Source organism: Zingiber officinale, chromosome 9B (assembly GCF_018446385.1).
Source record: "Zingiber officinale cultivar Zhangliang chromosome 9B, Zo_v1.1, whole genome shotgun sequence".
NCBI classification, from domain to species: Eukaryota; Viridiplantae; Streptophyta; class Magnoliopsida; order Zingiberales; family Zingiberaceae; genus Zingiber; species Zingiber officinale.
In genome coordinates, this window is record NC_056003.1 from 6582913 (window position 1) to 6597276 (window position 14364).

Sequence of the window (14364 nt, forward strand, 5' to 3'; positions counted from 1 at the left end):
ATAACATTATCTTTTGTATGTGACACCACATACTATGTTATCTACAATATAAATTAATTGAACAACTACAAACAAATGTAGATAATTTGACCAAATGTGATTCTTTATTCAAAATAAATGTCTACAAAAGCTTAGACTTTCAGTATACACTCTAACAGTTCGACCATTCACTGGTACCACTCGGCTACTCGTTTTATGCCGATCGACCTATCACTAAATGTTTTTCTCGGTTGGGCACTCGACATCGCTCACCCATTCTTATTCTGCCCTATAGGCATTCTCTCTGTTTCTTGATTGACATTTTTCGATGGCCTGGTCGTGATTTACTGTCGCTTGGTCGGGATTTTTTCAGTCGTGCTCATGGCTTTGCTCGCTCATCGTCTTTCGACCTGCTCGGCAGTCACCCTATCGCCCCGGACGATATTTTTTCGATCGTCCGGTCGTGATTACTGAAGCTCGATTAACATTTTTTTGGTCGCACGCTTGACACCGCTTGTTCATCATCTTTCGACCCGCTTGACATTCTCACTATCTCCTGGCTGGTAATTCTCGATTGCCCGGTCACGATTTACTGTCTCTCGGTCGGCATTTTTTCGGTCGTGCTCACGGCTTCACTCGTCCATCAGTCTCTCTATTGCCTGGTCGCGATTTACTGTCACTCGGATGATATTTTTTCGGTCGCGCGCTTGACACTGCTCGTTCATCATCTTTCGACCTGCTCGACATTCTCACTATTTCCTGGTTGGTAATTCTCGATTGCCCGGTCGCGATTTACTATCTCTTGGTCGGTATTTTTTCGGTCGCGCTCACGACTTCACTCATCCATCAGTCTCTCTATTGCCTGGTCACGATTTACTATCACTCGGATGACATTTTTTCGGTCACGCGCTTGACACCGCTCGTTCATCATCTTTTGACCCGCTCGACATTCTCATTATTTCCTGGTCGGTAATTCTCAATTGCCCGGTCGCTATTTACTGTCTCTCGGTCGACATTTTTTCGGTCGCGCTCACGGCTTCACTCGTTCATCAGTCTCTCTATTGCCTGGTCATGATTTACTATCACTCGGATGACATTTTCTCGGTCGCGCGCTTGACATCGCTCGCCCATCGTTTTTCGACCCGCTCAACAGTTGTCCTATCACCCGAGTATCATTCGGATGTTTGGTCAAATCTTGGGTTGGTTGCCATTCTATTCGACACTCATAGCTTGGTAAACATTCACATCTCACGACTCACTCACCGTTCCACCTTGCACTTGTCGTTCGCATGTCTCGCTCATTCTTTGCCCCACATTCGTCGCTCTGTCGACACTTATTTGCTACTTGTCATTTGCATAATCGCCCAATCACTCTGCTCAGTATCGCTCGAGCATCTTCCCGATATCACTTGGTCTCCCTCAGCATCTGATCGATCGCTTGCTCGGCATACGCTTCGCATTATTTCTCGTCGCTCGTTCGATACTATTTGAGTCACTTGTTCAGCATCGCCACAGCTACTCGTTCGATGTGATAAGACGAGCCCAGTGATCTGATTCTACGTTCGGTAGCGATTCTGTTTTGGGCTTGGTCTAGTCAGTCGGACTTGCACCTCCTTCGACTAGACTTGAAGGGGAGACTTGTGATATGGATATAGGTGAAGGGTATAGGAGGAAATAGTGGGGGAGGAAGGGCAATATCGTCAAATCACTATTAGGACTTTACGGGGAGAAGGGTACTGTAGCAAAAAGGGGGTTTGTGTTTTTTGCTTTGGGTGGGGTTCGCTGCTAGGAAGACCAGGGAGAAGGGGCCACCTCTGCAGCCTCTGACACCGGCGACGTCCAACGCCGGCCGCTCCTTGCTCTCACTCACGAGGCCTCACGCGAGCGCGACGACTTCCCCTCCTACCCTTTCTCCTCTCCACGCCACCATCACACGCCAGAAGATGATGCCACCACTAGACCGACCTCGCCGCCTCCGAGCGCTTCTCGCCGGAGCTGCCTCAGAGCCATCCTCCCTCTATTCTCCCTCTCTCTCCTCTCCTCTAGCCGAAGCTGCCTCAGAGCCGTCCTCCTTCCTCTCGTCGGAGCCGCCTCAGAGCCGTCCCCCTCTCCTCCTCTAGCCGAAGCCACCCTCCTTCTCCCTCTCTCGCCGCCGCCCTTGAGTGTGTTGGGACCTTGACGTCCGCTAGAGGGGGGTGAATAGCGGCTCACCCAAATCGTTCGCTTCCTACGTTGTTAGCTTGCGCAGCGGAATAATACAAAAATAAACAAGCTAAACAAAATATAAGACAAGAAAGAATGCAAACCAAGCTACACGATCATTTACGTGGTTCGGAGATAAAGCTCCTACTCCACGGCGTGTCCGTAAGGTGGACGATCCCTATCCGTCGGTGGATTACTCCCCGGAAGACCTCCGGCTAGCTCAAACTCCTTGTGGGTGGAGAAACCTCACCACAAACTCACCAAGACCTCTTGGACACAAGGAAAACTCTTGAGCACTTGTAGACTACTAATTAGACCTTAACCAAGTCTAATTTCGTCAACTCAAACCAAGCTCCCAAGCTTTGGTTTTATAGCCCGCGGGTTGAAAACCCCGCCTACCAGTCGACTGCTCTCTGTGGAAATTCGACCGTTACACCCCAGTCGATTTCACACAGCCGACTGATGAAACCACCAGTTGACTGCTACAGTAACGCTACAGAACTACTACAGTAACACAACAGTCTTCTACAGATAAACCCTAATTCTTGTATTTTACTCCCGAGTACAATCTCTCAGCACTCGTCCTCGCCTGACCAACCTAGACCTAGCCTTCTAGCCTCCTCCATCAGCCTTGCGTCCCTCGGATGCCTCCCCATCCTTCACGTCTTGCCTTCGAGCTTCCATCGGCCTTGTCATTGTTGTCGGGTCTTCCTTTGCCAAGAGGTCGCGCCTCCGGGACTTCATCCATTGCCAAGTTACACTTGGACTTACGCCAAGACTACATGCTTGGACTTACACCGCCAAGACTCATCCTTGGACTTTCCTCCTTTGCCAAGATCACACTTGGACTTCCTTGTTGTACTGTATCCTGCACACTCACAATGCATATCAAATACAACAATAAACCTAACTTAAACCTTTGCCCAAACATCAAAACCTAGGGTCACTAGATTGCTCCAACAATCTCCCCTTTTTGATGTTTGGCAAACCGCTTAAGTTAGGGAAACAATATATCAATAATAATGCAAATAAACATGCAATCTACACATGCATAAATCATGGAACCTAATCCTAGGCTCCCCCTTCACCTAAGCTCCCCTTGAGTTAGGATTTCTTGCAAAGGTAAACTTCTCCCCTTTTTCTAATAAATGAGCAATCACTCCCCCTTCACCTAAGCTCCCCCTTGAGCTAGGATTTCTTGCAAAGGTATGTAAGTTTCCCACTTAAACCTAAACTTCTCCCCCTTTGCCATACATCAAAAAGAGCTCCAACAATATCCCAATTATTAGACTCTTTGACCTCTAATGACCATAAATATCATGTATTAATCCCCCATAAGATTACATACATGTTCACCACTCTTTTGGTCATTTTCTAATGCTTGAAAAACATTTTCAGACCGTATCAGTCGACTGCAAGAAGTACCAGTCGACTGCCCCCATGAAAATGAGCTTACAGAGACATTCTGTGCCCGTGAATAGTGTTACCAGTCGACTGGTACACTATTCATGAAAAAATCAGCCTTTTCTGGCCAACTTCAGAAATGCGCCAGAAATTCCACAGACCTCCAAAAATCCCCAAATTTTGTGGAGAGGTCTATTATATCAATATCTACTTGGGAAAAATATATATAAAAATATATCTATCACAGATCCCAAGATTGACACAAAATTCAAAACTAGCTAAATGGTTCAATTAAACCTTGACCTAAAGTCCTAGTTTTGGCTTCCTCTTGATGTATCTGCCCATACTAAACCATAATGCATCACTAGCATTAGTTTATATGGCATCTATACATCAAAAACTAATTTTCATGCAATATGAACCCAATTCATATTTCTATGCATGAAACTCAACTCAATTGTGCCAACCCACTATGTTAGAGACTTAAGTTCGTCTCCTAACCACTTGGCACATTTGATAACCCATCTACCATGGGTCCCAAAGGCTCTTCCTAACCTTAGGAATCTTAACCTTAGTCACCTCCCTTGGTGACTCATCCACTATGGCTAGGCCACTTCGGTGCACCTCGGGTGATACTTGGCCTACAAAACTCACCTTCTTAACCTTGGACACCTTGTCCTTGGTTAATTTCTTCTTGTCCTTAATCTTGGACACCTCATCCTTGCTATAATAATATGCTACCCTAGCACATTCATTCTTATTGGCCTTGGATGACTCTCCCTTGTCCTTGGTAACACCTCCCATACCAATGTCATGTGCTACCTTAACATTTGACCTCCTTTTGGTCTTTGAAAAGATTTTTATGTTTTCAAAGAGTAACTCCCCCTAAAAACATGGTCAAACTTCTATCATTGCACCAACAATGACTTGGGGTTCCTAAATAATTAGGAAAACCAAAACTTGAAGTTTTGAGGTTCAAAGTTCAATAATGAAATTAAATCTCAACCGAAACTTCACTTTGATTTTTCTTAACCAAACCATACTTGTTTTCATCATGAAAACTCATATAGACATGATTTAGGGTATACTTTATCAAGGAAAAATAATTTTCTATGAAAATACTTCCTATTTTCAAAGATTGACACAAATTTGAAAACTCTTGAAAATTTCAATGTTTTCTCCTAGTTTGTGTCTAACTTTCCAATGATGATTACTATCAAAAGATAGTCTTCACCAAGGTTTTTCAAAAGTATTTTGAAATCATTTTTAAAACCAATATCCAACCACGTTCTTTGGGCTCAATGCACATGACTTGTACATTAGCTTTCCCAATGATTGGAAGACACATAACTATGTGTTTTGATGAACCTAAAACTCAACAAGATGCACTAGATCAACATCTTGAGTTTAGTTCACCATCTTAACATCTCACTTGTATCTAACGTGTATTAAAACACATACAAGTCACCTTATAGTTCTTTGTGAGATGTATATTTGGTCTTGCCCTAAACTAAGGGATCATGCATCTCTATCTAGGCATTGTAAAAATCATGATCATCCATCTAGGATGCCACTTGATATAATCCCTCTTGTTGGGATATTTACCATTTATAATAGATGTCATTTGTCCTTAAATAACAAGGGAATTAAAGTAATGCATGATGTTACATGGCATACATCAAAATAAGCAATTTTCAAAATGAAAAGCAAGCTATAGCTACATGATGTATGTATGACATGACATGGTATTTTTGTATTTTTCATAATAAAATATGAATGCTAAATATAAATATGATGTCATGACATATGATAGGCAAACAAAACATGGCAAGTTAGCATAAATAAAATTTACCTAGATTACCTATCTAAGTATTCTTAACCCTAGCTAACTCAAAATTTAACCCTAAATTGCCCATGATTTTCCATGAAAATGCCAAAACCCAATTTTGACATTTATTTTTCCTTTCTAAATTTGTGCCATTTTAACTTAAACAAATTTTTCAAAGTATGGTACATTTTACTCTTTCCAAGAGTAAATGAAATCAAATTAAAACTTAGATTTGCCTTTTACCTTTTAAGAAAATATCAAAACCCCAACTTGGCATTTCTTATCCTTTTCTAAATGTGTCAATTTAAATTAAGTTCAAAACCTCAAAGTTTGACACATTTCACTCTTCCAAAGAGTGAACATCTTACATTATGACCTAGATTTTTCTTTAATTACTCTAAGAAGATACCAAAATCCCAATTTGGTATTTCTTATGTTTTTCCACATTGCGCCAATTTAATTCAAACATAATTCCTTAAGATTTGCCACATGTTACTCTTTTCCAAGAGTGACAATTTGGATTAAGGTTTACATTTCCCTTAATTCCATAAGAAAATGTCGAATTCTAAATTTGGCATCACTTTTGCTTCTCTCTAGTGTGTCAATTTAAATTAGATTTAACTCCTCAAATTTTGACACATTTTACTCTTTCAAAGAGTAACACTTATCATCCTTTTCATTTTCAAAGGTTAACAATCACTTTGAAAATGCTCTCAAGTGTCAACTTTCCTAAGGTTGGGTTAACTACCTTTCCAATTGAGTTGACACTCTCTAAACCCATCTAGGGTGTAGAGAATATGTTCCTAGGAACCCAATACCTATTGGTGCTCCTTGGATGCTCTAGGTACTCACTAGGGATGACTTCCTAGATACCTTCCTAACGACCTTTCTTGGCTTCTTAGAAGCCTTGGTCACTTCCACTAGGTCACTTCTAGGGTTAACTCCCTTTGTAACCTTATTTGTGACTTTATTAGGCCTTTTTGGAGCCTTAGTCACATTGGTCTTGCCAAAAATACTCTTAAGGATTCCTTCCCTAGTATCTTTAACTTGACCTCTAAACCTAGGGTTGGTCCCATAACTATATGGAACCCTATGAAAGGAAGTCACATCCTTCTTGACTTTAGGTTTGTATCCCAAACCTCTATAGCCATTGGATGGCTCTTGTCTAGCTTTTCTTAGGTTATGCTCATTTTGACCCATAAGAATATTTTTCATTCTTGTTAAGGTCCTTTCTAAATTATCAAGTCTTGTTCTCAAGACTTGATTTTCACCCCATAAATCTCTAGATTTTGGTTTTTCATTGAATCCTTGAGCATTTCTATTTTTAGGCATATATCTAAAATCCTTGGTGTTATTGCCTAGGTTGTTATTTACCTTCCTAACCTTAGGTGTGGTAAATCTAGCATAAGGAGGAATATATTTATCCTTAAGGTTATAATGCCTCCTATTCTCATGATAAATAGCATTAAGATGATAAGAGTTATTTCTAGCATGCTTTTTATCATATGTCAACGGAATGGATTCATTAAATGATACCTTGGTTTTTACCTTGGAAGCTCCCTTCTTCTCCCACTTCTTCAAGTGCGCCAATTTCTTGAGCTCTCCTCTCCTTGGGCACTTTGTGTGGTAGTGACCCCACTCACCACATGTAAAGCACCTAATGTGCTTCTTCTCCTTCTTCTTCTTCCTACAACTCACATTAGTTTCTAAATTAACTGTAGTGAGTTTAGGGTTTACCTTCTTGAGCGAAGGACACCTACTCTTGTAGTGCCCCATCTTACCACACTTAAAACATTTGATGTGGTCCTTTGTGCTCTTCTTGGTAGTTGAGGTGGAGAGTTGAGCTTCCAAGATCCCCTCTTCCTCGGATTTCTCTTCTTCCTCTTCACTTGAAGATGTGGATGATTCCACTTCTTCCTCCCTTGAAGATGTGGATGATACCTCCTCATCTTCCTTCTCCTCCTCGAATGTTGAACTTATGTCAACATTCGATTGGTCCTTCTCTTCTTGGACCAATGAGCCCTTCTCCTTGGGCTTCTCCTCTTCTTGGATTTGTGTAGGGTTCTCATGATGGACAATGATCTTTTTCCAAAGATCACATGCACTTGTGTATTCACCTACACTCAAAAGGATGTTAGAAGGTAATATATTTAACAAGATTTTTGTTACCTTCTTATCGGCCTCCGCTTGTTCCCGTTGCTCTTCGGTCCAATGCCGAGGTCGGAGGCGTTTACCCTTCTTGTCCGTAGGAGCTTCAAATGGGTCACTCAAGACAACCCATTGGTTCCAATCCATTTGGAACCATGTCTCTAACCGCTTCCTCCAATAATTGAAGTCTTCTTTGTCGTATGGAGGTGGAATTCGGATATCCCATCCGAGTGGTCCTTCGGACTCCATCTTCTTCTTCCTCTAGCTTCTTGCTCTCTTGGCGGTTAGTCCGTAGAAGAGCGACCTCGCTCTGATACCAATTGTTGGGACCTTGACGTCCGCTAGAGGGGGGTGAATAGCGGCTCACCCAAATCGTTCGCTTCCTACGTTGTTAGCTTGCGCAGCGGAATAATACAAAAATAAACAAGCTAAACAAAATATAAGACAAGAAAGAATGCAAACCAAGCTACACGATCATTTACGTGGTTCGGAGATAAAGCTCCTACTCCACGGCGTGTCCGTAAGGTGGACGATCCCTATCCGTCGGTGGATTACTCCCCGGAAGACCTCCGGCTAGCTCAAACTCCTTGTGGGTGGAGAAACCTCACCACAAACTCACCAAGACCTCTTGGACACAAGGAAAACTCTTGAGCACTTGTAGACTACTAATTAGACCTTAACCAAGTCTAATTTCGTCAACTCAAACCAAGCTCCCAAGCTTTGGTTTTATAGCCCGTGGGTTGAAAACCCCACCTACCAGTCGACTGCTAAAACATGCAGTCGACTGTCCTCTGTGGAAATTCGACCGTTACACCCCAACGGCTCGATTTCACCAGTCGACTGCACCAGTCGACTGATAAAACATGCAGTCGACTGCTACAGTAACGCTACAGTACTGCTACAGTAAACCCTAATTCTTGTATTTTACTCCGAGTACAATCTCTCAGCACTCGTCCCTGCCCGACCAACCTAGACCTAGCCTTCTAGCCTCCTCCATCAGCCTTGCGTCCCTCGGATGCCTCCCCATCCTTCACGTCTTGCCTTCTGGAGCTTCCATCGGCCTTGTCATTGTTGTCGGGTCTTCCTTTGCCAAGAGGTCGCGCCTCCGGGACTTCATCCATTGCCAAGTTACACTTGGACTTACGTTGCCAAGACTACATGCTTGGACTTACACCGCCAAGACTCATCCTTGGACTTTCCTCCTTTGCCAAGATCACACTTGGACTTCCTTGTTGTACCTGTATCCTGCACACTCACAATGCATATCAAATACAACAATAAACCTAACTTAAACCTTTGCCCAAACATCAAAACCTAGGGTCACTAGATTGCTCCAACAGAGTGATGGCCGCCGGCGACGATCACTTCTCCTTTTCCTCCTCCTCGCGACACCGGCGATGACCGCCTCTCCTCCTCTTCTCTTCCCGTGGCCAGCATCGCCGCCGATCCTCTGTCCTCCTCGCGACGCTACCACCGAACCTACTTGCAGCCACTCCTCTCCTTCTCCTCTCCTCTCATCGACATTCACCTCCAGCCACCGCTTCTGCCAAGCCCGCCGAGGTTGCTTGCACAATAGCCAGCCGCCGCACCTCCTCTTCTCCTCTCCCTCGTCTCCTTCTCCTATTGTCGGCCGACGCTTCCGACCATCTCCGGATCGCCCGCATTGTCGTGTATCTTCGATGTGGGTCGGACTTCCAGGCCCTCATCGCCAGTGGACCCCGATCTGATCGTGCTCTGTCTTTGCTGCGTTCCGGCCTTTGAGCCGAGGCTACATTTTGATCCTCGCATCGTTGTCTTATGTGGGCGTGTCCGTTGTATCTCGGTCCATGTGCTGATCTTGTGTCTCGACTTGCATGCCGATCTTGTGTCCGGGTTGTGTGCCGATCTTGTGTCTCGGCCTGCGTGCCGATCTCGTGTCTCGACCTACTTGCCAATCTCGTGTCCCGGCTTACGTGCCGCTCTCGTGTCTCGATCGACGGGTCGATCTCATGTCTCGATCGACGTGGCACGGTGAGATCCCAGTCTGCGTGTCGTCTTCCAGATCCAGGCCGCATTCAGCTCTGTGCCTCCAGACCTAGCTCCACATCTGATTCTCGTTCACCTGCTTTTTCGGGTCACAACAAATCAAGCAGCGCCCCATCCGAGGGAAATCAAATCCTCTGTCCCCAAATCTCCCTGTCCCCGTGTCCCACACATCGTCCCAGCCCACCGTCAGCGACATCCGGCCGCCGCCCCGATCAATACTATAACTCTTAGGGAAGATGACCCCAAGGGGATCGCCATCAGCACGATCGGTGTCGGAATCCGGCCAGATCAGAGCAGGGGCTTAGATTGACGGTAGAGGAAAGTTTGCTCAGATCCGGCCGGATTCCGACGCCGATTGTGCCGATGGCGACCCCCTTGGGTTCACCTTCCCCAAGGGTTATAGTATTGATCGGGGCGGCAGCCGGAGGCTGTCGACAGTGGGTTGGGGCGATGAGTGAGACACGGTGACAGGTGATATTGGGGACAGAGGATTTGAACTCCATCCGAGGGCGCCCCCCTGGGCCAGGGTACGTTGTCGTACTCACCCCTCATTTATCTCATTATTATATTATTAGTCTGTTATTTATATGTTCGTTGGATCTTCCTCGAGTCTCGGAGTATCAGAGACCGGGGTGACCCGGTCGCTGGCTGCATGTATCGTTGACCAGAGGACTTTTGACGACTTGGTCAACACATAAGCCATTTCAGCATACCCCCTCCGGGACATCCCGATTCGGTCAACATTCTATCCACCTCACTCGGTAGTCCTCTAACTCAGATAACACAGAAGCTATTTCAGCATACCTCCCTCCGGGACGTCATGATTCGATCAACATTTCATTCACTTCATCCGATGATCCCTCTGATTCAGATTCTAAACCGGATCAAAGGAGTTGAACTAAAAAAAAAAAAAAAAAAGTATATGCATAGAGTTGGAAATAATTTTTTTCTAACATATTGACTAAAGAGAAAATTAAGTTTACGTGCAAAGATTTTAGGTCAATTTACTACTCTACCTGCTAACTTCCTACATCCATCTAGATATTTTTGCATCTTATTTTTGACATTATTAAGTCTACGCGGAACGATCACATCAGTTCGAGAAGCTTCTCCATCTCAATATCTTCGTATTGGTCACACATGGATCCTATTCAATGTCTTATGTCATTAATAAAACATTGACATTATAGTACAAACTTATACTCTCGCATTAGTAGAGAAGACCGACCGGATTCATCTCATGACACATTACTATCTTTTACTTTAAAATGGTCAAAAAAAAAAAAATAATAATAAAGACAAATCAAATTCTACAACTTTGAAGTTGACAATGCGATCCTCATCAGATTCCACAAGTCAATGATATAATTAACAAAATGACGAATCTAGACATTCGTGGTTGAATAACTTGAATAAGACAACGGACTCACTTTCAATTTCTAGGTTCGTTTTGTTGAAGTTTCACTCGAGTTGAATTAGTTCTGAACCGATTTAATTACGATTTCTGATCGAACCGGTTGACCCGACTAGATTTCAAAAATGTTGTCATCAATACCAATACTTGTTGGTTGTTAAGCAATTGATCAAACACTAAGCACTAGTAAAATTTAGTGGCGAGAGTTTGCCCCAAAAGTAAATGGTGGGGTTGGAGGGAAAGGAAGTGAGAATCAAATAACACCCCCCAAGGCCACAAAGGAACTTGTGGCTCAAATTCCACTCTCAGTGCTGACCTGGCCCTCCCTCCTTTCCCACTCTGTTAAACCCTGAGAGAACTGAGAAACAGAGAAGCAGAGGGAAGGTAAACTTAGGAGGAGGAAGGAGGGGTGAAACAGGGGAAGGAGATGGCAGAGAAAAGAGGCATCGCCGCCGCGATCAAGCTCTTCGGGAAGACGATAACATTGCAGCGAGAAGGCGGCGGGGCAGGAGATAAGGTAGTGATTCTTTTATGTTTTTTCCTTTTTTTTCCTCTCCCTTTGTTTTTGTGTGCTATAGTAAATTGAATTTCAGGGATGGGGTTTTCAGTATGTTTGAATGGGTTTGGACACAAAGCTTGAATTTTGGCTTTGCTTTGATGAAGAAAACAGAGGAGATATGATTCCTTCTTATGGAATCAGGAGTCGGCTCTTTTAGGTTTTGATGATCTCTCCTAAGAGATTAACCATTGACTTTGAATTAATTCTTTGATGGCTGGCTGGCTTTTCTGTTTGATTAGATTGCGAATATTACTTCCAAAATTCACTTTTTTTTTTCCTTTTTCTTTTCTTCTTTCTTTCATGCTCTTTTGAGGAATTTGTGACTTGAGATGAATGTTCATACTACAATTGAACAGACATGCTTTGGATTTTTGTATCAGTTTCAGAGATCAAACTAGTTAGTTTATCATTGTTTTAAGATCACGTACAAGACTTCTTGTCAATCAAGAATTGCCCCCAAAATTTCTGCTCCAATTGCTTCTTTCCTGATACAACCCTGTTTCAGCCTCAGGGAACTGCTGCGAGACCTCACGAGGAAACAGCAGACTCGCGAGAGATGAATGAGTCTTCCACCCATCCTTCCATCGTTAAGGAGGAGGATGGCTCCACTAAGAAATCGACGTTCGACGAACAATCGAAAGAGAAAATTGTGACTCTGAAGAAGCCCGACAAGATACTCCCTTGCCCACGGTGCAGAAGCATGGACACCAAGTTCTGCTACTACAACAACTACAATGTGAACCAGCCCAGGCACTTCTGCAAGAACTGCCAAAGGTACTGGACTGCAGGAGGCACCATGAGGAACGTCCCCGTCGGAGCTGGTCGACGCAAGAACAAGAACCCGTGCCAGTACCGGCACATTTCGATACCCGAATCTGCTCTCCAAGCTCTCCGATTCGATGAGCCCTCAGCTCGTTACCCATGTTTAACCACCAATGGCACTGTGCTCGCCTTTGGCTCTGACACTCCTCTATGCAACTCAGCTTCCATGATCAGCTCAAAGATGGAAGAGGCATCCGGAGTCGCACCGAATCAAGAGGCAAACACTCAGATTCCATGTTTCAACGGATCTACCTGGCCATTTCCATGGAACACACCACTTCCTTTTTGTGCGCCGAACGTACCGATTCCGGTCTACCCCGCCGCAGCTTACTGGAGCTGCGCGGTGGAGCCCGGGACATGGAACACTCCACGGCTCTCTGAGCCAGGCAAGCGTGTTCGAGATGGGGAAGATGGATGCAGGCAGGTCGATCCTGCCAAAACATTCAGGATCGATGACTCTGAAGCAGCAGCAAAGAGCTCTATATGGACGATGGACAGAGAGAACATCACAGTCAACGGCGGAGGGCTCCTCAAGGCCTTCCTACCCAAGGACAACATCAAGAACCATGCACCGGAGGCACCGTCACTGCTGCATGCCAACCCTGCAGCACTTGCTCGATCCCTGCACTTCCAGGAGAGCTCTTAGACTAAACCACGCAAACTTCAACTGAAGACAGAAGCTGAATTTTGCACGAGGAGGAATTCCTCACTTTAATGGTTTCACTAGTGTGCTACAGTGAGAGCAATAGGTTCCTTTGAACATAAATAACTTATTTATGAGAAGTTGAATGAAAAGAATGATTAAATTAATCTACCACTGCTTTTGGATTCTGTTCACGTTTTGTGAGTCGATGGATGCTAAAAGTACGGAAGAATTTTAGGACCAAAGGAACCAATGAGAATGCATTCATTGCTCAAATGTGCTTGTAATACGAGGCACAACTGAGAAGGGAGTGAGATTGGTTGAGATAAAGAAGTTGAACTGTGGCAAGCATCTTCACTTTCTCAAAGGCCACAACCCAATCGACTCCTAAGAAAAAAGGTAAAAGAGAACAAAAAGCACGCATTATAATTTGTTGATTGTTATATCAAGTGAAACAAGAAGGTATAAATAGTTTATAATGAAGAGATAAATAAAGAGGAAAGACAATTATTGGACCAAACTTTTAAATAGGAATTAATTAACATGGTTAGTACATGGTTGCTTGTTAGTTCCACCATCTCATCTGTAATTTTTCACGCCTCTAATGTAAGAGTTCATCTTCTTTTGACTTTGTGGTACATTAAGCTTTTAGGCACCCCTTTGTCATCCACTTATTGGAAACTTATATGTCATTGAAGCACTGTCTGAAAGCACATACACTTTGACAAAGCATGTGTTCTTTCCCATAAAGACAACTAAAATAGCAGCAAGTGAAGAATTAGTTTTGTAAAATGCCATTAATTAATCATATAAAGTATCTTTGAATTGTTATTTCTGATTCAAACTATAGTAACTTGAATAATTATTTAACAGCACCTTTTATAATAAACAACTATCAGAAGAAGAAGACCGTCTACCCTTTTAATTATATAAAAAGAAAAATAGCTCAACCAACTTAACAGTGTGACCGAACCCAAACAGAATGAACAAAGACGAGCGATTGAAAATTCAGATTCAGCCTTTTTTTTCCCTCCCCCTTTTGCAGAGTTCCTTCAGAGTAATGCTACAATAAATTGTTTGTCCTTTTCCAACAATGATAAGCATTATTTGTCTCTTCACTCTGTTAGGTTTGCCCCTTTGATACCTACTCACCCTACAAAAGGAACGAGAAGAAGACGGGACTGAAAGCCTCCACAAGACAAATCCATGAGACAGATTTGTAAACTGTGCTGCTTCTGAATGATGCTCAAGTTGGTAGTTTCTGATAGAGACTGAAGCATGTGAAGTAGCTCACGACAAGCATGGAAAACTGCAAAGGCAGAAACAAAACGATCTCCCTT

The 14364-nt window shown here is 43.6% G+C and overlaps 1 protein-coding gene across 1 annotated transcript; it reads left to right on the plus strand.

The window, feature by feature from the left end:
• The first annotated feature begins 11280 nt into the window (after nucleotides 1-11280).
• On the plus strand, nucleotides 11281-13206 carry LOC122022394 (cyclic dof factor 1-like). The gene is made up of 2 exons (XM_042580374.1): nucleotides 11281-11517; nucleotides 12065-13206. The coding sequence occupies exons 1-2, from the start codon at nucleotides 11428-11430 to the stop codon at nucleotides 13025-13027; spliced, it is 1053 nt and encodes a 350-aa protein (XP_042436308.1). The 5' UTR covers nucleotides 11281-11427; the 3' UTR covers nucleotides 13028-13206.
• Nucleotides 13207-14364: the final 1158 nt, after the last annotated feature.